This window comes from Oncorhynchus mykiss, chromosome 7, assembly GCF_013265735.2.
Source record: "Oncorhynchus mykiss isolate Arlee chromosome 7, USDA_OmykA_1.1, whole genome shotgun sequence".
Taxonomy (NCBI): Eukaryota; Metazoa; Chordata; class Actinopteri; order Salmoniformes; family Salmonidae; genus Oncorhynchus; species Oncorhynchus mykiss.
Genome location: NC_048571.1, coordinates 24,915,226 through 24,940,995, shown reverse-complemented (window position 1 = coordinate 24,940,995; position 25,770 = coordinate 24,915,226). Strand labels below are relative to the sequence as shown.

Sequence of the window (25,770 nt, the reverse complement as noted above, 5' to 3'; positions counted from 1 at the left end):
GCCATCTTGTTGTTCCAGTTTTTCCTCTGTCAGGATATCCCCAGGCAGGCGGCAATTTCCTCTACACAAATATCTCCATCACGACAGACAAACATCAGGGAAAGAGAATAACATTCAAAGGTTTTTATTTTCCCAGAACTACATTTTTATTACTAGAAAAACATACTATGTAGTTAACTATCTAGTTTGCATTTCTAGAAAAAAAAGACTATTCCCTCAGCAGGTAAATCATGACAAACGGAACGATTTGTGCATAGATAAAAAAAAAAAAAAAAACTGCTGTTTGCACCAACACTGCTGATATCCCTACTATGACTAATACTTCAATCTTTTTTGTGGTCACAAAGCATTCTGTGTGGTTCAGCTCGTGGGACTAACAATCACTTTTTTTCATTTGTGCTTTATCGACAGATAGATTAGAGTGGGAGATACGTGAGGAGGAGACAGTGAGAAGGGGGCTTGCAGGGATTGAACCCTGTCGCTGGCAGGGAGCTGCATATGTGTATGGCGCTGAAAGTGTTACCACTGGACCACAGATCTTTGCACTACAGGATATTTTTAACAATCTGTTTATTTTACCAGGTTGGATGCAAGATCACTGTGTTGCTCTTCATTTACTTCCTGGCAACCAACTACTACTGGATCCTGGTAGAGGGGCTGTACCTCCACAGCCTCATCTTCATGGCCTTCTACTCGGACACCAAATACCTGTGGGGCTTTACCCTGATTGGATGGGGTGAGCTGCTCTGCCGTCTTAGAAATGCATGCAGTCACCCAATCACAACAGCGCTCATGTTGTTGACGGCCACTATAGCTGTTATTCAAAATAGGAAAAGCGCTCCGACATATGAGTTTGCTTGTTGCAGGTGTGTGGGGATCATTTTTTATCTTAAAAGAAGACACAAAAATCTCACTGCTCTTGCCGGTATCAATTTAATGTATTCAGAGTACTGAAGATCTTAAGGCAATCATTGTCCTCTCTAATTACAGGTGTCCCTGCTCTCTTTGTCGCCGCCTGGGCTGTTGTCCGGGCAACGCTGGCAGACGCACGGTGGGTGAGAGTGACCCGCCGCCCCCATCCTTCACCTACCATATCCGTGTAACACATACACCTCCAGCAACACACTTTAAGTGGAGGAGCCCATGGCAGCATGCAGGAGCCTGCTGAGATGAACTCTGTGCATCAGCTGTCTAGGCTCCCCGCAATCATCTGGCTTGGAAACAGGATCTCCCGAGGTGTTGCAGAACTCTTGTTCTCATTCAGTCAGCGGCCTACTTGCCTTATTGTTGCAGCTGCACACCTTTGCCTCTTCTCACAGCCGCTGTGTGTGCGGAGAGCCTTGAGTCTGGCAAGAGAGACTACACTTTTGTTGCACCTCGACATGCACTGTTTTGAGAGCAGTAAGGAAATCCTGCAGTACAAATGTACTCTAATCTCTCTCTCTTTCTCTTTCCTTCTCCCCCCCCCCCCCCCCCCCCAGATGCTGGGAGTTAAGTGCTGGTAACATTAAATGGATATATCAAGTTCCCATCCTTACAGCCATTGGTGTAAGTGGCTTCAATTGCGGTATAATGCCTCTCCCCAATTCATCAATCATTGCCAATGATGCGAGAATCCGGTCGTTTACATGCATTACAAGAAGGTTACATTGCTGACTCCTATCTTGGTTTTAAAAAAGTGTTTTATTCTTAGTACAGCTGAATTCATGTTCAAGTGTTAGCAACTTTGGTCAAGCTTATAGCTTCGGTTGCTCTGCACAACTCCACAACTGGAATTTCTGGGTGAAGTTCTTATTTCGGGAGATAAAATAAAGAAATTAAATAAAAGAGAAATAAGAGAGAAGTTGGAAGCCAGGTGCCAAGAAATGCTGACATACAAAAAATAAGTGCTGGTCCTCACAAAGATCTGGTGGCTTTTTATCATGCATAAACTACTTGCTGTAGCTCTCAGACAAACTATGTTTATGTATAATACTCTTGAAGAACTCAAATCCGAAGAGAGGATTTAATCTTCTTTTCTCTTGGCCAGAAGCTTTCAATCTGCCCCTTGGAAGAGTGGAGTGACACCTTGCTCTCTGGTGTATACCTGTCCCTGCTCCCTAGTGGCTTAGTGACTCCCTGGTGTACAGTATACCTGTCCCTGCTCCCTAGTGGCTCCCTGGTGTACAGCATACCTGCCCCTGCTCCCTAGTGGCTCTCTGGTGTACAGTATACCTGTCCCTGCTCCCTAGTGGCTCCCTGGTGTACAGTATACCTGTCCCTGCTCCCTAGTGGCTCCCTGGTGTACAGTATACCTGTCCCTGCTCCCTAGTGGCTCCCTGGTGTACATCATACCTGTCCCTGCTCCCTACTGGCTCCCTGGTGTACAGTATACCTGTCCCTGCTCCCTAGTGACTCCCTGGTGTACAGTATACCTGTCCCTGCTCCCTAGTGGCTCCTTGGTGTACATCATACCTGTCCCTGCTCCCTAGTGGCTCCCTGGTGTACAGTATACCTGTCCCTGCTCCCTAGTGGCTCCCTGGTGTACAGTATACCTGTCCCTGGTGTACAGCATACCTGTCCCTGCTCCCTAGTGACTCCCTGGTGTACAGTATACCTGTCCCTGCTCCCTAGTGGCTCCCTGGTGTACAGTATACCTGTCCCTGCTCCCTAGTGGCCTAGTGGCTCCCTGGTGTACAGTATACCTGTCCCTGCTCACTAGTGGCTTAGTGACTCCCTGGTGTACATCATACCTGTCCCTGCTCCCTAGTGACTCACTGGTGTACAGTATACCTGTCCCTGCTCCCTAGTGGCTCCCTGGTGTACAGCATACCTGTCCCTGCTCCCTAGTGGCTCCCTGGTGTACAGTATACCTGTCCCTGGTGTACAGCATACCTGTCCCTGCTCCCTAGTGACTCCCTGGTGTACAGTATACCTGTCCCTGCTCCCTAGTGGCTCCCTTGTGTACAGTATACCTGTCCCTGCTCTCTAGTGGCTCCCTGGTATACAGTATAGCTGTCCCTGCTCCCTAGTGGCTCCCTGGTGTACAGTATACCTGTCCCTGCTCCTTAGTGGCTCCCTGGTGTACAGTATACATGTCCCTTCTCCCTGGTGGATCCCTGGTGTACAGTAGACCTGTCCCTGCTCTCTAGTGGCTCCCTGGTGTACAGTATACCTGTCCCTGCTCCCTAATGGCTCCCTGGTGTACAGTATACCTGTCCCTGCTCCCTAGTGGCTCCCTGGTGTACATCATACCTGTCCCTGCTCCCTACTGGCTCCCTGGTGTACAGTATACCTGTCCCTGCTCCCTAGTGACTCCCTGGTGTACAGTATACCTGTCCCTGCTCCCTAGTGGCTCCTTGGTGTACATCATACCTGTCCCTGCTCCCTAGTGGCTCCCTGGTGTACAGTATACCTGTCCCTGCTCCCTAGTGGCTCCCTGGTGTACAGTATACCTGTCCCTGGTGTACAGCATACCTGTCCCTGCTCCCTAGTGGCTCCCTGGTGTACAGTATACCTGTCCCTGCTCCCTAGTGGCTTAGTGACTCCCTGGTGTACATCATACCTGTCCCTGCTCCCTAGTGACTCACTGGTGTACAGTATACCTGTCCCTGCTCCCTAGTGGCTCCCTGGTGTACATCATACCTGTCCCTGCTCCCTAGTGACTCCCTGGTGTACAGTATACCTGTCCCTGCTCCCTAGTGGCTCCTTGGTGTACATCATACCTGTCCCTGCTCCCTAGTGGCTCCCTGATGTACAGTATACCTGTCCCTGCTCCCTACTGGCTCCCTGGTGTACAGTAGACCTGTCCCTGCTCCCTAGTGGCTCTCTGGTGTACAGCATACCTGTCCCTGCTCCCTAGTGGCTCCCTGGTGTACAGTATACCTGTCCCTGGTGTACAGCATACCTGTCCCTGCTCCCTAGTGACTCCCTGGTGTACAGTATACCTGTCCCTGCTCCCTAGTGGCTCCCTTGTGTACAGTATACCTGTCCCTGCTCTCTAGTGGCTCCCTGGTATACAGTATACCTGTCCATGCTCCCTAGTGGCTCCCTGGTGTACAGTATACCTGTCCCTGCTCCTTAGTGGCTCCCTGGTGTACAGTATACATGTCCCTGCTCCCTGGTGGCTCCCTGGTGTACAGTATACCTGTCCCTGCTCCCTAGTGGCTTCCTGGTGTACATCATACCTGTCCCTGCTCCCTAGTGGCTCCCTGGTGTACAGTATACCTGTCCCTGCTCCCTAGTGGCTCCCTGGTGTACATCATACCTGTCCCTGCTCCCTAGTGGCTCCCTGGTGTAGAGTATACCTGTCCCTGCTCCCTAGTGGCTCCCTGGTGTACAGCATACCCGTCCCTGCTCCCTAGTGGCTCCCTGGTGTACAGTATACCTGTCCCTGGTGTACAGCATACCTGTACCTGCTCCCTAGTGACTCCCTGGTGTACAGTATACCTGTCCCTGCTCCCTAGTGGCCTAGTGGCTCCCTGGTGTACAGTATACCTGTCCCTGCTCCCTAGTGGCTTAGTGACTCCCTGGTGTACATCATACCTGTCCCTGCTCCCTAGTGACTCCCTGGTGTACAGTATACCTGTCCCTGCTCCCTAGTGGCTCCCTGGTGTACAGTATACCTGTCCCTGCTCCCTAGTGGCCTAGTGGCTCACTGGTGTACAGTATACCTGTCCCTGCTCCCTAGTGGCTTAGTGACTCCCTGGTGTACATCATACCTGTCCCTGCTCCCTAGTGACTCACTGGTGTACAGTATACCTGTCCCTGCTCCCTAGTGGCTCCCTGGTGTACATCATACCTGTCCCTGCTCCCTAGTGGCTCCCTGGTGTACAGTATACCTGTCCCTGCTCCCTAGTGGTTCCCTGGTATACAGCATACCTGCCCCTGCTCCCTAGTGACTCCCTGGTGTACAGTATACCTGTCCCTGCTCCCTAGTGGCTCCCTGGTGTACAGTATACCTGTCCCTGCTCCCTAGTGGCTCCCTGGTGTACAGCATACCTGTCCCTGCTCCCTAGTGGCTCCCTGGTGTACAGTATACCTGTCCCTGGTGTACAGCATACCTGTCCCTGCTCCCTAGTGACTCCCTGGTGTACAGTATACCTGTCCCTGCTCTCTAGTGGCTCCCTGGTATACAGTATACCTGTCCCTGCTCCCTAGTGGCTCCCTGGTGTACAGTATACCTGTCCCTGCTCTCTAGTGGCTCCCTGGTATACAGTATACCTGTCCCTGCTCCCTAGTGGCTCTCTGGTGTACAGTATACCTGTCCCTGCTCCCTGGTGGCTCCCTGGTGTACAGTATACCTGTCCCTGCTCCCTAGTGGCTCCCTGGTATACAGCATACCTGCCCCTGCTCCCTAGTGACTCCCTGGTGTACAGTATACCTGTCCCTTCTCCCTAGTGGCTCCCTGATGTACAGTATACCTGTCCCTGCTCCCTAGTGACTCCCTGGTGTACAGTATACCTGCCCTTGCTCCCTAGTGGCTCCCTGGTGTACAGTATACCTGTCCCTGCTCCCTAGTGGCCTAGTGGCTCCCTGGTGTACAGTATACCTGTCCCTGCTCCCTAGTGGCTCCTTGGTTTACATCATACCTGGCCCTTCTCCCTAGTGGCTCCCTGATGTACAGTATACCTGTCCCTGCTCCCTAGTGGCTCCCTGGTATACAGCCTACCTGCCCCTGCTCCCCAGTGACTCCCTGGTGTACAGTATACCTGTCCCTGCTCCCTAGTGGCTCCTTGGTGTACATCATACCTGTCAATGCTCCCTAGTGGCTCCCTGATGTACAGTATACCTGTCCCTGCTCCCTAGTGGCTCCCTGGTGTACAGTATACCTGTCCCTGCTCCCTAGTGGCTCCCTGGTGTACAGTATACCTGTCCCTGGTGTACAGTATACCTGTCCCTGCTCCCTAGTGGCTCCCTGGTGTACAGTATACCTGTCCCTGCTCTCTATTGGCTCCCTGGTATACAGTATACCTGTCCCTGCTCCCTAGTGGCTCCCTGGTGTACAGTATACATGTCCCTGCTCCCTAGTGGCTCCCTGGTGTACAGTATACCTGTCCCTGCTCCCTGGTGGCTCCCTGGTGTACAGTATACCTGTCCCTGCCCCCTAGTGTCTTCCTGGTGTACATCATACCTGTCCCTGCTCCCTAGTGGCTCCCTGGTGTACAGTATACCTGTCCCTGCTCCCAAGTGGCTCCCTGGTGTACATCATACCTGTCCCTGCTCCCTAGTGGCTCCCTGGTGTACAGTATACCTGTCCCTGCTCCCTAGTGGCTCCCTGGTGTACAGCATACCTGTCCCTGCTCCCTAGTGGCTCCCTGGTGTACAGTATACCTGTCCCTGGTGTACAGCACACCTGTACCTGCTCCCTAGTGACTCCCTGGTGTACAGCATACCTGTCCCTGCTCCCTAGTGGCTCCCTGGTGTACAGTATACCTGTCCCTGCTCTCTAGTGGCTCCCTGGTGTACAGTATACCTGTCCCTGCTCCCTAGTGACTCCCTGGTGTACAGCATACCTGTCCCTGCTCCCTAGTGGCTCCCTGGTGTACAGTATACCTGTCCCTGCTCTCTAGTGGCTCCCTGGTATACAGTATACCTGTCCCTGCTCCCTAGTGGCTCCCTGGTGTACAGTATACATGTCCCTGCTCCCTAGTGGCTCCCTGGTGTACAGTATACCTGTCCCTGCTCCCTGGTGGCTCCCTGGTGTACAGTATACCTGTCCCTGCTCCCTAGTGTCTTCCTGGTGTACATCATACCTGTCCCTGCTCCCTAGTGGCTCCCTGGTGTACAGTATACCTGTCCCTGCTCCCAAGTGGCTCCCTGGTGTACATCATACCTGTCCCTGCTCCCTAGTGGCTCCCTGGTGTACAGTATACCTGTCCCTGCTCCCTAGTGGCTCCCTGGTGTACAGCATACCTGTCCCTGCTCCCTAGTGGCTCCCTGGTGTACAGCATACCTGTCCCTGCTCCCTAGTGGCTCCCTGGTGTACAGTATACCTGTCCCTGCTCTCTAGTGGCTCCCTGGTGTACAGTATACCTGTCCCTGCTCCCTGGTGGCTCCCTGGTGTACAGTATACCTGTCCCTGCTCCCTAGTGGCTCCCTGGTATACAGCATACCTGCCCCTGCTCCCTAGTGACTCCCTGGTGTACGGTATACCTGTCCCTTCTCCCTAGTGGCTCCCTGATGTACAGTATACCTGTCCCTGCTCCCTAGTGACTCCCTGGTGTACAGTATACCTGCCCTTGCTCCCTAGTGGCTCCCTGGTGTACAGTATACCTGTCCCTGCTCCCTAGTGGCCTAGTGGCTCCCTGGTGTACAGTATACCTGTCCCTGCTCCCTAGTGGCTCCTTGGTTTACATCATACCTGGCTCTTCTCCCTAGTTGCTCCCTGATGTACAGTATACCTGTCCCTGCTCCCTAGTGGCTCCCTGGTATACAGCATACCTGCCCCTGCTCCCTAGTGACTCCCTGGTGTACAGTATACCTGTCCCTGCTCCCTAGTGGCTCCTTGGTGTACATCATACCTGTCAATGCTCCCTAGTGGCTCCCTGATGTACAGTATACCTGTCCCTGCTCCCTAGTGGCTCCCTGGTGTACAGTATACCTGTCCCTGCTCCCTAGTGGCTCCCTGGTGTACAGTATACCTGTCCCTGGTGTACAGTATACCTGTCCCTGGTGTACAGTATACCTGTCCCTGCTCCCTAGTGGCTCCCTGGTGTACAGTATACCTGTCCCTGCTCTCTAGTGGCTCCCTGGTATACAGTATACCTGTCCCTGCTCCCTAGTGGCTCCCTGGTGTACAGTATACATGTCCCTGCTCCCTAGTGGCTCCCTGGTGAAAAGTATACCGGTGCCTGCTCCCTGGTGGCTCCCTGGTGTACAGTATACCTGTCCCTGCTCCCTGGTGGCTCCCTGGTGTACAGTATACCTGTCCCTGCTCCCTAGTGTCTTCCTGGTGTACATCATACCTGTCCCTGCTCCCTAGTGGCTCCCTGGTGTACAGTATACCTGTCCCTGCTCCCAAGTGGCTCCCTGGTGTACATCATACCTGTCCCTGCTCCCTAGTGGCTCCCTGGTGTACAGTATACCTGTCCCTGGTGTACAGCATACCTGTACCTGCTCCCTAGTGACTCCCTGGTGTACAGCATACCTGTCCCTGCTCCCTAGTGGCTCCCTGGTGTACAGTATACCTGTCCCTGCTCTCTAGTGGCTCCCTGGTGTACAGTATACCTGTCCCTGCTCCCTAGTGGCCTAGTGGCTCCCTGGTGTACAGTATACCTGTCCCTGCTCCCTAGTGGCTTAGTGACTCACTGGTGTACATCATACCTGTCCCTGCTCCCTAGTGACTCACTGGTGTACAGTATACCTGTCCCTGCTCCCTAGTGGCTCCCTGGTGTACATCAAACCTGTCCCTGCTCCCTAGTGACTCCCTGGTGTACAGTATACCTGTCCCTGCTCCCTAGTGGCTCCTTGGTGTACATCATACCTGTCCCTTCTCCCTAGTGGCTCCCTGATGTACAGTATACCTGTCCCTGCTCCCTAGTGGCTCCCTGGTATACAGCATACCTGCCCCTGCTCCCTAGTGACTCCCTGGTGTACAGTATACCTTTCCCTGCTCCCTAGTGGCTCCCTGGTGTACAGTATACCTGTCCCTGCTCCCTAGTGGCTCCCTGGTGTACAGCATACCTGTCCCTGCTCCCTAGTGGCTCCCTGGTGTACAGTATACCTGTCCCTGGTGTACAGCATACCTGTCCCTGCTCCCTAGTGACTCCCTGGTGTACAGTATACCTGTCCCTGCTCCCTAGTGGCTCCCTGGTGTACAGTATACCTGTCCCTGCTCTCTAGTGGCTTCCTGGTATACAGTATACCTGTCCCTGCTCCCTAGTGGCTCTCTGGTGTACAGTATACCTGTCCCTGCTCCCTGGTGGCTCCCTGGTGTACAGTATACCTGTCCCTGCTCCCTAGTGGCTCCCTGGTATACAGCATACCTGCCCCTGCTCCCTAGTGACTCCCTGGTGTACAGTATACCTGTCCCTGCTCCCTAGTGGCTCCCTGGTGTACAGTATACCTGTCCCTGCTCCCTAGTGGCTCCCTGGTGTACAGCATACCTGTCCCTGCTCCCTAGTGGCTCCCTGGTGTACAGCATACCTGTCCCTGCTCCCTAGTGGCTCCCTGGTGTACAGTATACCTGTCCCTGCTCTCTAGTGGCTCCCTGGTGTACAGTATACCTGTCCCTGCTCCCTGGTGGCTCCCTGGTGTACAGTATACCTGTCCCTGCTCCCTAGTGGCTCCCTGGTATACAGCATACCTGCCCCTGCTCCCTAGTGACTCCCTGGTGTACGGTATACCTGTCCCTTCTCCCTAGTGGCTCCCTGATGTACAGTATACCTGTCCCTGCTCCCTAGTGACTCCCTGGTGTACAGTATACCTGCCCTTGCTCCCTAGTGGCTCCCTGGTGTACAGTATACCTGTCCCTGCTCCCTAGTGGCCTAGTGGCTCCCTGGTGTACAGTATACCTGTCCCTGCTCCCTAGTGGCTCCTTGGTTTACATCATACCTGGCTCTTCTCCCTAGTTGCTCCCTGATGTACAGTATACCTGTCCCTGCTCCCTAGTGGCTCCCTGGTATACAGCATACCTGCCCCTGCTCCCTAGTGACTCCCTGGTGTACAGTATACCTGTCCCTGCTCCCTAGTGGCTCCTTGGTGTACATCATACCTGTCAATGCTCCCTAGTGGCTCCCTGATGTACAGTATACCTGTCCCTGCTCCCTAGTGGCTCCCTGGTGTACAGTATACCTGTCCCTGCTCCCTAGTGGCTCCCTGGTGTACAGTATACCTGTCCCTGGTGTACAGTATACCTGTCCCTGGTGTACAGTATACCTGTCCCTGCTCCCTAGTGGCTCCCTGGTGTACAGTATACCTGTCCCTGCTCTCTAGTGGCTCCCTGGTATACAGTATACCTGTCCCTGCTCCCTAGTGGCTCCCTGGTGTACAGTATACATGTCCCTGCTCCCTAGTGGCTCCCTGGTGAAAAGTATACCGGTGCCTGCTCCCTGGTGGCTCCCTGGTGTACAGTATACCTGTCCCTGCTCCCTGGTGGCTCCCTGGTGTACAGTATACCTGTCCCTGCTCCCTAGTGTCTTCCTGGTGTACATCATACCTGTCCCTGCTCCCTAGTGGCTCCCTGGTGTACAGTATACCTGTCCCTGCTCCCAAGTGGCTCCCTGGTGTACATCATACCTGTCCCTGCTCCCTAGTGGCTCCCTGGTGTACAGTATACCTGTCCCTGGTGTACAGCATACCTGTACCTGCTCCCTAGTGACTCCCTGGTGTACAGCATACCTGTCCCTGCTCCCTAGTGGCTCCCTGGTGTACAGTATACCTGTCCCTGCTCTCTAGTGGCTCCCTGGTGTACAGTATACCTGTCCCTGCTCCCTAGTGGCCTAGTGGCTCCCTGGTGTACAGTATACCTGTCCCTGCTCCCTAGTGGCTTAGTGACTCACTGGTGTACATCATACCTGTCCCTGCTCCCTAGTGACTCACTGGTGTACAGTATACCTGTCCCTGCTCCCTAGTGGCTCCCTGGTGTACATCAAACCTGTCCCTGCTCCCTAGTGACTCCCTGGTGTACAGTATACCTGTCCCTGCTCCCTAGTGGCTCCTTGGTGTACATCATACCTGTCCCTTCTCCCTAGTGGCTCCCTGATGTACAGTATACCTGTCCCTGCTCCCTAGTGGCTCCCTGGTATACAGCATACCTGCCCCTGCTCCCTAGTGACTCCCTGGTGTACAGTATACCTTTCCCTGCTCCCTAGTGGCTCCCTGGTGTACAGTATACCTGTCCCTGCTCCCTAGTGGCTCCCTGGTGTACAGTATACCTGTCCCTGGTGTACAGCATACCTGTCCCTGCTCCCTAGTGACTCCCTGGTGTACAGTATACCTGTCCCTGCTCCCTAGTGGCTCCCTGGTGTACAGTATACCTGTCCCTGCTCTCTAGTGGCTCCCTGGTATACAGTATACCTGTCCCTGCTCCCTAGTGGCTCTCTGGTGTACAGTATACCTGTCCCTGCTCCCTGGTGGCTCCCTGGTGTACAGTATACCTGTCCCTGCTCCCTAGTGGCTCCCTGGTATACAGCATACCTGCCCCTGCTCCCTAGTGACTCCCTGGTGTACAGTATACCTGTCCCTTCTCCCTAGTGGCTCCCTGATGTACAGTATACCTGTCCCTGCTCCCTAGTGACTCCCTGGTGTACAGTATACCGGCCCTTGCTCCCTAGTGGCTCCCTGGTGTACAGTATACCTGTCCCTGCTCCCTAGTGGCCTAGTGGCTCCCTGGTGTACAGTATACCTGTCCCTGCTCCCTAGTGGCTCCTTGGTTTACATCATACCTGGCCCTTCTCCCTAGTGGCTCCCTGATGTACAGTATACCTGTCCCTGCTCCCTAGTGGCTCCCTGATGTACAGTATACCTGTCCCTGCTCCCTAGTGGCTCCCTGGTGTACAGTATACCTGTCCCTGCTCCCTAGTGGCTCCCTGGTGTACAGTATACCTGTCCCTGGTGTACAGTATACCTGTCCCTGCTCCCTAGTGGCTCCCTGGTGTACAGTATACCTGTCCCTGCTCTCTAGTGGCTCCCTGGTATACAGTATACCTGTCCCTGCTCCCTAGTGGTTCCCTGGTGTACAGTATACATGTCCCTGCTCCCTAGTGGCTCCCTGGTGTACAGTATACCTGTCCCTGCTCCCTGGTGGCTCCCTGGTGTACAGTATACCTGTCCCTGCTCCCTAGTGTCTTCCTGGTGTACATCATACCTGTCCCTGCTCCCTAGTGGCTCCCTGGTGTACAGTATACCTGTCCCTGCTCCCTAGTGGCTCCCTGGTGTACATCATACCTGTCCCTGCTCCCTAGTGGCTCCCTGGTGTACAGTATACCTGTCCCTGCTCCCTAGTGGCTCCCTGGTGTACAGCATACCTGTCCCTGCTCCCTAGTGGCTCCCTGGTGTACAGTATACCTGTCCCTGGTGTACAGCATACCTGTACCTGCTCCCTAGTGACTCCCTTGGTGTACAGCATACCTGTCCCTGCTCCCTAGTGGCTCCCTGGTGTACAGTATACCTGTCCCTGCTCTCTAGTGGCTCCCTGGTGTACAGTATACCTGTCCCTGCTCCCTAGTGGCCTAGTGGCTCCCTGGTGTACAGTATACCTGTCCCTGCTTCCTAGTGGCTTAGTGACTCACTGGTGTACATCATACCTGTCCCTGCTCCCTAGTGACTCACTGGTGTACAGTATACCTGTCCCTGCTCCCTAGTGGCTCCCTGGTGTACATCATACCTGTCCCTGCTCCCTAGTGGCTCCCTGGTGTACAGTATACCTGTCCCTGCTCCCTAGTGGCTTAGTGACTCCCTGGTGTACAGTATACCTGTCCCTGCTCCCTAGTGGCTTAGTGGCTCCCTGGTGTACAGCATACCTGTCCCTGCTCCCTAGTGAACTAGGGACTCCCTGGTGTACAGTATACCTGTCCCTGCTCCCTATTGGACTAGGGACTCCTTGGTGTACAGTATACCTGTCCCTGCTCCCTAGTGGACTAGGGACTCCCTGGTGCTCTTACTCGGCCACCAACACTCTGACTGACACCACTCGCTCAGTCTCGGCAGAGATAAATACATTTGCATCCCTTTCAATACTATTGCTCTTAACCGGCCGCATGACCAAGGACATAGGTTATTCTAATGAAATCAAAGTGGACTACAGGTTACAGCCCTGTCTTTCAATTCAAATGTAATCTCATCCAAACCTTTGATACAAGTTCAATTATATCTTGGTAGAAATGTCATGATTAGAGATAATGGTGAGGGAGCAAATTTGACATGCTGTATATCGATGCCCAGAATCTTGTTTCTTTATTGAGTGCAAAATGACAAAGTGTTGGAGTGGGGATTGAAACCTGGTATCCGGTGGGGAGAGGAATATGTGTCACTGCCGGGTGCAAGACCACCGGCACTGCAGTTACTCTTTCTCTCCAGACTCCAGAGAGTGAGAATGTCAAAGCAGTCAGTCAGACCTATGAAGTGATGTGCTGATAGTGCCTTTCCTTCTAGTATTATTAGTGGATTTAGTTCAATAGGAGGAGTTTCAGAGGACAGACTGACTGTCGGACATCTACTCCTCAGGGACCCAGTGCAGATCCAGACAGTCAGACTGTGTGGACCAGAGTGAATCAGAGTGCTAAGCCTTCAGTTGTCTCTGTCATATTTCATCTGTGAGGAAATGCTGCCAAAGAGAATATATTTGATTCCCCAATAGGGTTGTAAAATTCTGGTAATTTTCCCAATATTCCCTGGTATTCCCAAAAACCTGGTTGGAGGTTTCTGGTTTTCCCACTTATTACATCCTGATTCGGGAATAATCCAACCAGGATTTCTAGAAAACCTGGGAATTTTGGGAAAATAATCGGAATTTTGCAACTCTATTTCCCAACCTATTAAGTGACAATGCAATAAGTGAAATTGTAATAGGTTCACATTGATTTCATGTTATTTGATGCCGGCATGTGTCAGTTCTGGCCCATTACAATACATTTGGACCATAGGAACATTGATGCAATGAGACAATCTGACCATGTCACTTACAGAACGATAGCCCTACTACAATGAGACAATCTGACCATTTCACCCACAGAACGGTAGCCCTACTACAATGAGACAATCTGACCATGTCACCAACAGAACAGTAGCCCCACTACAATGAGACAATCTGACCATGTCACCAACAGAACGGTAGCCCTACTACAATGAGACAATCTGACCATGTCACCAACAGAACGGTATAACTACTACAATGAGACAATCTGACCATGTCACCCACAGAACGGTAGCCCCACTACAATGAGACAATCTGACCATGTCACCCACAGAACGGTAGCCCTACTACAATGAGACAATCTGACCATGTCACCAACAGAACGGTAGCCCTACTACAATGAGACAATCTGACCATGTCACCCACAGAACGGTAGCCCTACTACAATGAGACAATCTGACCATGTCACCCACAGAACGGTAGCCCTACTACAATGAGACAATCTGACCATGTCAGCCACAGAACGGTAGCCCCGCTACAATGAGCAGTGAATCATGCTTGCTTTGTTTTGATTTTCAGCTCAACTTTATTTTGTTTGTGAATATTGTGCGAGTGCTGGCCACAAAAATCAGAGAGACAAATGCTGGGAGATATGACACTCGGAAGCAATGCAGGTAGGGTTGATGTCTCATTAGTGCCTTGTTGCTTTAGTCAATCTCATTTATGTGATTTTGATTGAAAAAAACATTAGATATTGTAAAGACCACTTTTCAGTAAATGTGCCTTTTATAATGAACATCTTATTCCAAATGTGCCTTTGAGTTGAATCATTTTATTTTCTATTCATGATCCATGTGTTTGTGTTTACAAACCGTTCACGTCATTTACTGAGGCTGAGGATACAGGCTGTGTTATGAATTTAAAGCAGGTTCATCTGTGTCCGAAACCCTGATGAAGGCAGCTAAGCTGTTGAAATGTTGGGATTTATTAAATGTATTGCGTCGTAGCCATGGGAGAATGCATATTTTATTTTCTAATATGTGTATTGGAAAAGATGAATTAAACATGACTCCCATAATGCATTACGGTCAGGCAAAAAAACATATTTTTACGCCAATATGCAGTCTGAGCCAGGTGTTTGGTGTGTTTGATACCATTCCATTGACTCCGTTCCAGCCATTATTATGAGACGTCCTCCCCTCAGCAGCCTCCACTGGTCTATTAAACCCAGTTGTGGGCGGCGGGTAGCCTAGCGGTTAAGAGCGTTGGGCCAGGATCCCTATAGGGCTGCCTGAGTCTTTGTTTAATTCCCACTCCTGTCTGGGGTAATGTGTTGGTTGGCAGGTCTGTGCCAAGGCTTGAAGGCTGAGGGGGTAACCCTCCTGTCAGTCATTAGTAAACAGACACGACATCAGATCCAGGTTGTCTCTTGAGCCCGCTCCATTCCCACAGGTGTAGATAGGATTGTCACTGATAAGGCTATGGTCAAAAGTAGTGCACAATATAGGGAATAGGGTGCCATTTGGGATGTAGACTGTTTTCCTCTTGCTCTCTCCCTCGCTCTACTTCACCTAACTCTTTCTCTAGCTGTGATTTATTAAAAATAAATAAATGTAACTGCTGAGTGTCTTTGAACAATTTAGATGCAAAGGTTGGCTCGATATTCATGTTAACGTGTGGATTGAATGAGTGATGGTACAGAGCAGCATAGGCAAGATACAGTAGATGGTATCGAGTACAGTATGTACAAATGAGATGAGTATGTAAACAAAGTGGCATAGTTTAAAGTGGCTAGTGATACATGTATTACATAAGGATACAGTCGATGATATAGAGTACAGTATATACGTATGCATATGAGATGAATAATGTAGGGTAAGTAACATTATATAAGGTAGCATTGTTTAAAGTGGCTAGTGATATATTTACATCATTTCCCATCAATTCCCATTATTAAAGTGGCTGGAGTTGAGTCAGTGTCAGTGTGTTGGCAGCAGCCACTCAGTGTTAGTGGTGGCTGTTTAACAGTCTGATGGCCTTGAGATAGAAGCTGTTTTTCAGTCTCTCGGTCCCAGCTTTGATGCACCTGTACTGACCTCGCCTTCTGGATGATAGCGGGGTGAACAGGCAGTGGCTCGGGTGGTTGATGTCCTTGATGATCTTTATGGCCTTCCTGTGACATCGGGTGGTGTAGGTGTCCTGGAGGGCAGGTAGTTTGCCCCCGGTGATGTGTTGTGCAGACCTCACTACCCTCTGGAGAGCCTTACGGTTGAGGGCGGTGCAGTTGCCATACCAGGCGGTGATACAGCCCGCCAGGATGCTCTCGATTGTGCATCTGTAGAAGTTTGTGAGTGCTTTTGGTGACAAGCCGAATTTCTTCAGCCTCCTGAGGTTGAAGAGGCGCTGCTGCGCCTTCTTCACGATGCTGTCTGTGTGAGTGGACCAATTCAGTTTGTCTGTGATGTGTATGCCGAGGAACTTAAAACTTGCTACCCTCTCCACTACTGTTCCATCGATGTGGATAGGGGGGTGTTCCCTCTGCTGTTTCCTGAAGTCCACAATCATCTCCTTAGTTTTGTTGACGTTGAGTGTGAGGTTATTTTCCTGACTGACCAAGGGAGCAGTGCTTGACTCGGGCCTGAGCTCACCGGAGCGGAGTACTGGCACCTCAAATGTTCTACTGCTTGAGCTCCTCTTCCTCTTATAGAATATTACCTCAAACTTGATGCGGAACACCTGTACCTAAATGTAAACAATACCGGCACCCAAAATGAGTACCGGCATATATTTCAGTCCCAAGCACTGCAAGGGACTGTCAGATAAAGATGGCTGGCAAGAAGTTCAATTATTTTAGCTCGATGCCAGCTGCATGTGGTTTAGCTTGACCCATGTCTTTTCCATCCTGTCCCTCTCAAACCCCATCACCACCACATGTACTTTTCCAGACGCACATTGCATGCACTTTTCTAGACACACATCGCATGCACTTTTCTAGACACACATCGCATGCACTTTTCTAGACACACATCGCATGCACTTTTCCAGTCGCATGCACTTTTCCAGACACCTAGCGTATGCACTTTTCCAGACACCTAGCGTATGCACTTTTCCAGACACCTAGCGTATGCACTTTTCCAGACACCTAGCGTATGCACTTTTCCAGACACCTAGCGTATGCACTTTTCCAGACACCTAGCGTATGCACTTTTCCAGACACCTAGCGTATGCACTTTTCCAGACACCTAGCGCATGCATTTTACCAGATACCTAACGCATGCATTTTACCAGACACCTAACACATGCATTTTACCAGATACCTAACGCATGCATTTTACCAGATACCTAACACATGCACTTTACCAGATACCTAACGCATGCATTTTACCAGATACCTAACACATGCATTTTACCAGATACCTAACGCATGCATTTTACCAGATACCTAACACATGCACTTTACCAGACACCTAACGCATGCATTTTACCAGACACCTAACGCATGCATTTTACCAGACACCTATCGCATGCATTTTACCAGACACCTAACGCATGCATTTTACCAGAGACCTAACGCATGCATTTTACCAGACACCTATCGCATGCATTTTACCAGACACCTAACGCATGCATTTTACCAGATACCTAACACATGCATTTTACCAGATACCTAACGCATGCACTTTTCCAGACACGTAAACTCATGCACTTTACCAGACACGTATCATGGACAGTAGGCTTTCTCATACAGCCTAATGCAGGGGTGTCAAACTCAATCCCTTGTACTTGATTGATCAATCAATCATTTATTGATCAATCATTCATTGATCATTGATTAGGAACTCCCCTCAGCCAGTTGTATAGATCTTAAATGGACACAATTCAAATGGAAATAACATAAATCAGCAGACACAGCCCTCCAGAGATTGATTTTGCCACCCCTGGCCTAATGTTTTGTATTGTATTAGATTTTTGTCTGATGCTGCACAACGGATTCCCTCAATAGAGGATTATACAGTGTTCTACTGTCCCTTTCACAGGAAACTGGCTAAGTCCACTCTAGTGCTGGTGCTGGTGTTCGGGGTCCACTACATAGTGTTTGTGGGCATGCCACACTCGTTCAAAGGGGTCGGATGGGAGGTCCGAATGTACTGTGAGCTCTTTTTCAACTCTTTCCAGGTGCTCGCATTCACCCCAATTGGGGATCCTGCTTTGTATTGCATGTAAAATACACATTTACATAAGTATTCAGATCCTTTGCTATGAGACTCGAAATTGAGCTCAGGTGCATCTTATTGATCATCCTTAAGATGTTTCTAAAACTAGATTGGAGTCCACCTGTGGTAAGTTCAATTGATTGGACATGATTTGGAAAGGCACATCTGTCTATATTGGCTCCCACAGTTGACTGTGCATGTCAGAGCAAAAACCAAGCCATGAGGTTGAAGGAATTGTTCGTAGAGCTACGAGAGAGGATTGTGTCAAGGCACAGATCCGGGGAAGGGTACCAAAAAATGTCTGCAGCATTGAAGGTCCCCAAGAACACAGTGGCCTCCATCATTCTTAAATGGATGAAGTTTGGAACCACCAAGACTCTTCCTAGAGCTGGGCCCCCAGCCAAATTGAGCAATCACTGGGAGAAGGGCCTTGGTCAGGGAGGTGACCAAGAACCAAATGGTCACTCTGACATACCCCAACCAGAAGCCATGGATTACAGGCAACATCCGCACTGAGCAAAAGGGTAGGTAGAGCTGTCACTTTCAAGGAGCGGGACTCTAACCCTGAAGCTTATAAGAAATCCCGCTATTCCCTCTGACGAAACATCAAACATGCAAAGCGTTGTCATGACGTTGGCCTGATGGGGGAGGTATATGACCCTCTTTCCCCTTTTTCCTCTCTCTACTCTACCGATGTGACTATTGAAAATCACTTTGTTAACATGGAGAGTCTGGTAACATCAAAAGGTGGGAAACTGAACCATATTTCGGTAATCCAACCATTTGAAAATATGCGTTGATACTTAATGAATATGATGTCAGATCATTTGGCGTCTGAGACATTATTACTGATGATAGGATGACATGAACTGTATATTGGAAAGTCTACACATTCTAGTTATCAGATTCATATGGAATTGTTGTGCAATTTAAATGTTTAAATATGAAACTATTTGTTAAAATATGAAATGTAATTTTAGCCCCTAAATGAGAGAAATGGTTTTCATGAGGGAACTATGTTCAACTCAGTGGCCCCGCCCATGTGAACAGACACTGGTTGTAAACTATGAAACACTGCCCTCTCTCCCAACCCTATATAAGCCCCTTTACGAAAATGTTACTTCCTGTTCCAAGGACGTTAGGGCGATGGTCCTACGTTAAATGGGATCAGATAATAACTTAACAAAATTAGCATCGAATTTCAAAGTGAAGATGACGGTCAACATGCGGAAAGGATGAATTTCGACTATACCAGCCAGAATATAACATGAGCTTAAAAGTATGGCAACTTGGTATGAACTTTGAACTCTTATTCACTCCAGAAGTGATACCTCCTAGCAGTCGCTGTAAACGTGGGCTAGGAAAGGACGGACGACGTATCTGTCTAACACACACAACGATACTACAACGTATCCAGTTTACCACCAGAGACATTCTTCAGAGGACCAGATCCATGCTGGACCAACCCGCCTTCTATCGTCAACCAATCTACCGAAGTGCTGCTCAGAGTAAATATTTATTGCATTCTCCTTTTTCAAATGGGCGGTTATTTAGAATGCATAAGATACTGTATTTACGATAGCATAGCTGCCTACAGCCCGATAGACACAAAACCTTTTTGCTCCTCAGTCTTCCTGCTCTTTCACTCAAACCCCCTTTCTTTGTGTAACCAGCTGTCATATCTGTTCCGTCCGCTAGGGCCGTTTTCCTTTATGACATAATTTGTAATCAATGTATGATCCATTCTGTGTAGATGTAATTCTGTGTGATTATTTAGGTATTTAATAAATAAATAATTAAACCAAATTTTGTATTGCTGATTGTTAGCCAGGGTTCGTGAAGATAACCAAGAATTTACAACTTTCAGATGAGACTGAATAAGGCGAGGATTAAATATGACTGCTACTGATGTAAAAGGTTACTAGGTCTTTAAGAGTTTATTCGGAAGATAAAAGCTCTATAAACATTATTTTGTGGTGCCCCCGACTTTCTAGTTAATTACATTTACAGAGAAATTATTTTTTAGAATAGCATGTCATATCACTTAATCAGGCAAAGCCAAAGACACAGCATCAATACAGGACCAAGATTGAATCGTACTACACCGGCTCCGATGCTCATCGGATGTGGCAGGGTTTGCAAACTATTACAGACTACAAAGGGAAGCACAGCCACGAGCTGTCCAGTGATACAAGCATACCAGACGAGCTAAATTACTTCTATGCTCGCTTCAAGGCAAGTAACACTGAAACATGCATGAGAGCATCAGCTGTTCCGGGCGACTGTGTGATCACGTTCTCCGTAGTCGATGTGAGTAAGACCTTTAAACAGGTCAATATTCACAAGGCAGCAGGGCCAGAAGGATTACCAGGATGTGTACTCCGAGCATGCACTGACAAACTGGCAAGTGTCTTCACTGACATTTTCAACCTGTCCCTGACCTGAGTCTATAATACCAACATTTTTCAAGCAGACCTCCATAGTCCCTTCTGCCCAAGAACACTCAGGTAACCTGCCCAAATGACTACTGACCCGTAGCGCTCACGTCTGTAGCCATGAAGTGCTTTGAAAGGCTGGCTCATATCAACACCATTATCCCAGGAACCCTAGACCTACTCCAAATTGCATACCGCCCAAACAGATCCACAGATTGCACTCCACACTGCCCTTTCCCACCTGGACAAAAGGAACACCTATGTGAGAATGCTATTCATTGACAACAGCTCAGCGTTCAACACCATAGTGCCCTCAAAGCTCATCACTATGCTAAGGACAATGGGACTAAACACCTCCCTCTGCAACTGAATCCTGGACTTCCTGTCGGGCCGCCCCCAGGTGGTAAAGGTAGGTAACAACACATCTGCCACACTGATCCTCAATACAGGGGATCAGTGTGGCAGATACAGTCCCCTCCTGTACTCCCTGTTCACCCATGACTGCATGGCCAAGCACGACTCCAACATCATCATTAAGTTTGCTGACGACACACCGACAACGATGAGACAGCCTATAGGGAGGAGGTCATAGACCTGGCAGTGTGATGCCAGGATAACAACCTCTCCCTCAGCATGATCAAGACAAAGGAGATGATTGTGGACTACAGGTAAAGGAGGACCAAGCACGCCCCCATTCTCACCGTCAGGCAAGTTTGAGAGCCTAAAAAGTTCCTTGGTGTCCAAATACACCAAGACAGTCGTGAAGAGGGCACGACAAAGCCTATTCCCCCCAGGAGACTTAAAAGATTTGCCATGGGTCCTCAGATCCTCAAAGTTGCCGCTACACCATCGAGAGCATTCTGACGGGTTGCATCACTGCCTGATATGGCAACTGCTAAAAATTGTCAGACTCCAGCAACCCTAGTCATAGACTGTTCTCTCTGCTACCGCATGGCAAGCGGTATCGGAGCGCAAAGTCTAGGTCCAAAAGGCTTCTACCCCAAAGCCATAATACTCATGAACAGCTAATCAAATGGCTACCCAGACTATTTGCATTGTCCCCCCCCCCCCCCCCCCCCCCTTTTACACTGCTGCTACTCTCGGTTTATTATCTATGCATAGTCACTGTAACTACCTACATGTACATATTACCTCAATTACCTCAACTAACCGGTGCCACATTGACTCTGTGCTGGTACTCCCAGTACATAGCCTCGGTATTGTTATTTTACTGCTGCTCTTTTAATTACTTGTTACGTTTATATTTTTTACTTAACACTTTTCTTTACTGCATTGTTGTTTAAGAGCTCGTAAGTAAGCATTTCACTGTAAGGTCTACTACACCTGTTGTATTCAGCATTTCACTGTAAGGTCTACTACACCTGTTGTATTCGGCGCATGTGACTCGTGCTGTGGACATTTTTCAGGGTCAGGGACTGGGACACTAGTCAGGATCGAGGGAAAGATGAACGCAGGAGTGACTTCGGGACAAGTCTCTGAATGTTCTTGAGTGGCCCTGCCAGAGCCTGGATTTAAACCCGATCAAACATAGCTCTGCAGCGACGCTCCCCATCCAACTTGACAGAGCTTGAGGATTTGCAGATTAGAATGGGAGAAACTCCCCAAATACAGGTTTGCCAAGCTTGCAGCATCATACCCAAGATGACTCGAGGCTGTAATAACTGCAAAAGGTGCTTCAACAAAGTACTGAGTAAAGGGTCTGAATACTTATGCAAATGTGATATTTATTTTATTTTAAATGTTATACGTTTGCTAAAATGTCTAAACCTGTTTTTGCTTTGTCATTATGTATGTGTGTAGCTTGATGGCGGGAAAAAAAGCAATGTAATAAATTTTAGAATACGGCAGTAACTTAAATTCAAGAGGTCTGAACACTCCGAATGCACTGTATTGCCCATTGCTAATAGCTTTAAAACTGTAGAAAGCAATAGTGCTGAGCAATTAGTGCTTTTTGAGGTCGAATCGGTTAAATTATTTTTTTAAATACTTTTATGAATGCTGAATACTATCGATCAAGTATTTTCAGGTAGAGATACCTCACGAAGCAACTGCTCCATCCCTCTTGATTGTGCATTCTTCTCTCTTCTCTTGGTCTCTGGACAAGTAGGCGCACAATGGATTATGGTCATTGTAGTTAATTACCACTTTTTCTGCTCTAAATTATGTTGAATATTGGCCTGTTGTAAACTACAACTCCCTACTACATTGCACAATTCGGGCTTGATCTGATTTATCTCTATTCGAGAAACTACAGTGAGAAAATGCGCATTGAGCTCACAGAAAAAAAACAGAATGAAATCAAATTCAAATAATTTAACTAATTAGTCAATTATTAGTTTTTTTTAAATAACAGACATTTCAGTTAATCGCTCAGCACTTGAAAGCAATATTGATACGATTTTAAATGTGAGAATTTGAGCATTATAGCTTAAAGGGACATTCCACCTTCACTTCTTTCAGATGTTTTCTGACCTCTAATGTCGTCTTATGTCAAGACGAAAACACATCTCTTGACATGTGCAAATCCAGCTATGAATAAATGAATGAAAGGATGAGCACCAGATAAAACCAGGAATGTAAATGGTGCTCATCTTTTCCATTCATTTGGGATTGAGGTGTATAGCTGGATATGCACAACACAACTGATGTCGTGGGACATGCTTTTATCTTAACATTACACTACTTTTGAAAAAAAAAAAACAATCCATTGTGTGTTTTTCTTTAAGAGCTCTCTTTCCTGAGACCATCATGTCGATATTATTCTCCGAAGGTCATGGACACCTCTCATTTGTAGAGAATGTCACATCGTTTATACTGTCAGCGGGAATTTGAGCTTTCAACACATGCCTCTGACCTTAGTCGCTTTCATCTCTTCGTAGGGTTTCTTTGTGTCCATTATCTACTGCTACTGCAATGGAGAGGTGAGTACTGTTCACCAGACCCGGCCAGAAGGTCTTCTCCGCTCTAGAGCTGCTGCTTTTTAAGAATCTGTCATGCTGGACTCTCTAATTGAACCAAAGTCACGTGCTCATTTGTTGCCCATTTCTAAGTGTTCTAGGAACTAACCATAATGAGAGGGGGGGGGGGGGGATGTTATTAGAACTAATGGAACTTATTGATGTCATTTATTAGAACAATAGAACATTCATACTGTGCGTATGCATTGTACCCATCAGTGATACTTCAAACCCTGTTTGTGGGTATTGTAAGTAAGTAAGTAGGCTACCAGAAAATACCCATTGTTACTACCGCCTTACTTGCTGGTCAATACCAGGTAAATACCACTGTAAAAAACGTAGCTACTGTAAAATAAAGTGCTACTTTTCCCCCAATAATTTCCACATTTATTAGTCCCATATACAATATTTAGAGAGTTTGGTCATTTAGAACGTAATGTTCCGAGAGCACCCCTACTCTCATCCATGTTCGTTGCTAAGTGATAATTGACGCTTCTGGGTTGGGCTGTTTATTTCTGAAAGCTTTTAAAACCTTTGAAAAAGCCCAGTGAAAGTGAATAGGACATTTGTGGGCACCACAACACAATAGGAACTTTGGCATTGGCAATAATATGTATTCAAGTCTCTTGTGTTGTGTTGTCATCAAATTTCATTGTGAATGTCAGTCGGTCAAAACAACATTTTAATTCACTACTCTGTTTTTCTTGTTTGTGGCGAGTCATTTAATTGAGAATGGTCGGAGGCGCTCTTGTATTGTTACATCAACAAAGGTTTCGCGATAAAGGTGCTAACATTGCGTCCATTCTAAAAGTTGTCTGAACTACTGTAGGCTACCATACAAAATCCTGACCCATATCATGACCCACACAATACCACGACCCATACTATACTATAACCTGACCCACACAATCCTCTTGTTCTCTTCAGGTCCAGGCAGAGATCAAGAAGACCTGGACCCGCTGGAACCTGGAGTTCGACGGGAAGGGACCGGCGGCATGTGCCAACTACCGGTACGGCCTCAACCAGACCACTACCAGTCAGCCCCAGCCGCTGGCCGTGATCTCGGGCACCTCCTCTCTCTTCTCCAGCCACGTGTACCGCAGCAGCCAAGCCAGGCACAGCGTTAGCACCCACACCACCTTGCCCGGCTACGTGTTCAGCAACTCTGAGGTGGAAAGCCTGCCCCCATCCATCCTAGAGGAGCAAGACGAGAGAGCCAAGCAGGTGGACGACATCTCCCTCCGAGAGTCCTTACCTGTGGTGAATACCACCAGCATAGGAGAGGACTTGGAGGAGACACTGTAGAGAGAGAGTAGAGGGAAAGTGGGAATGTACAGCTGACAACAATTGTGTTTTTTATATTTTTTTGAATGACAGGACAGAGGGAAGGTAGAGCGGGAGATACACAGGAATTAGGGCCACAAACAGAAAGTGGCTGAGACTGAACTCAAGACTCGAATTTGCATCGTCAAGGGAATAAGTGGTTCGGAGTTGGCAGCCTTAACACTAGACCACTAGACCAGACTCCAATATCTTTGATGTTTTGGGGATACTGTATATCACCATATCCTTGTCTTACGCCAGCTAGCGCTTAAGAATTGCAGTTTTTTTTGTTTTTTTTCATGGACTGTTATTTGTCACTTCTGTGACAAGTCAGGTCTGTGGCTAAATATGGACTGGTGCTGCAGCTACAGACGAGTTTGTGTCTGTCATTCGTAATGCTGAAGACAATTACAGTGCCTTCAGAAAGTATTCACACCCAATTACCTGTTCCACATTTTGTTGTATTACAACCTGAATTTCAAATGGATTCAATTTAGATTGTGTCACTGATCTACACACAATACCCCATAATGTCAGTGGAATTATGTTTTTAGACATTTTTACAAATTAATACAAATGAAATAGCTGAAATGTCTTGAGTCAATAAGTATTCAACCCCTTTGTTATGGCAAGCCTAAATAAGTTCAGGAGTAAAATAATAAGTTCCATGACCATCCCATTTCTGTACCACACAAATTCAATTATCTGTACGGTCCCTCAGTTAGAGCAGTGAATTTCAAGCACAGATTCAACAACAAGGACAAGGTAGGTTTTCCAATGCCTCGCAAAGAAGGGCACTGATGGGTAGAAGAAAAAAAGCAGACACTAAATATCCCTTTGAGCATGGTGATGTTATTCATTACACTTTGGATGGTGTATCAATACTCCCAGTCACTACAAAGATACAGGCGTCCTTCCTAACTCCTGACTGAGAGGAAGGAAACGGCTCCGGCATTTCACCATGAGGCCAATGGTGATTTTAATCCAGGTAGAGTTTAAAAATTAATAATAACAATTGAACCTTTATTTAACCGGGCAAGTCAGTTAAGAACAAATTCTTATTTACAATGACGGCCTAGGAACAGTGGGTTAACTGCCTTGTTCAGGGGCAGAACGACAGATTTTTACCTTGTCAGCTCGGAGATTCGATCTAGCAACCTTTCAGTTACCTGCCGGTCCTAAATGACGAATTAAAGGAAGATTGTACAGAATACATTTGCAATAAGGCAAGTAATATTGCAAAGAAATTTACTTTTTGTTCTGAA

General features: G+C 48.4%; 1 protein-coding gene across 1 annotated transcript in view; it reads left to right on the top strand.

Annotated features, from left to right (window-relative positions):
• Nucleotides 1–25,019, top strand: part of LOC110527560 (parathyroid hormone 2 receptor-like) — a 49,355-nt gene extending 24,336 nt beyond the window's left edge. Inside the window, exons 7-13 of the mRNA XM_036983048.1 lie at nt 583–736; nt 991–1,051; nt 1,482–1,548; nt 14,135–14,229; nt 17,593–17,731; nt 23,105–23,146; nt 24,110–25,019. Coding sequence (XP_036838943.1) covers nt 583–736; nt 991–1,051; nt 1,482–1,548; nt 14,135–14,229; nt 17,593–17,731; nt 23,105–23,146; nt 24,110–24,487 — 936 coding nt within the window. The 3' untranslated portion in view covers nt 24,488–25,019. The remainder of the gene's footprint in view (nt 1–582; nt 737–990; nt 1,052–1,481; nt 1,549–14,134; nt 14,230–17,592; nt 17,732–23,104; nt 23,147–24,109) is intronic.
• Nucleotides 25,020–25,770: the final 751 nt, after the last annotated feature.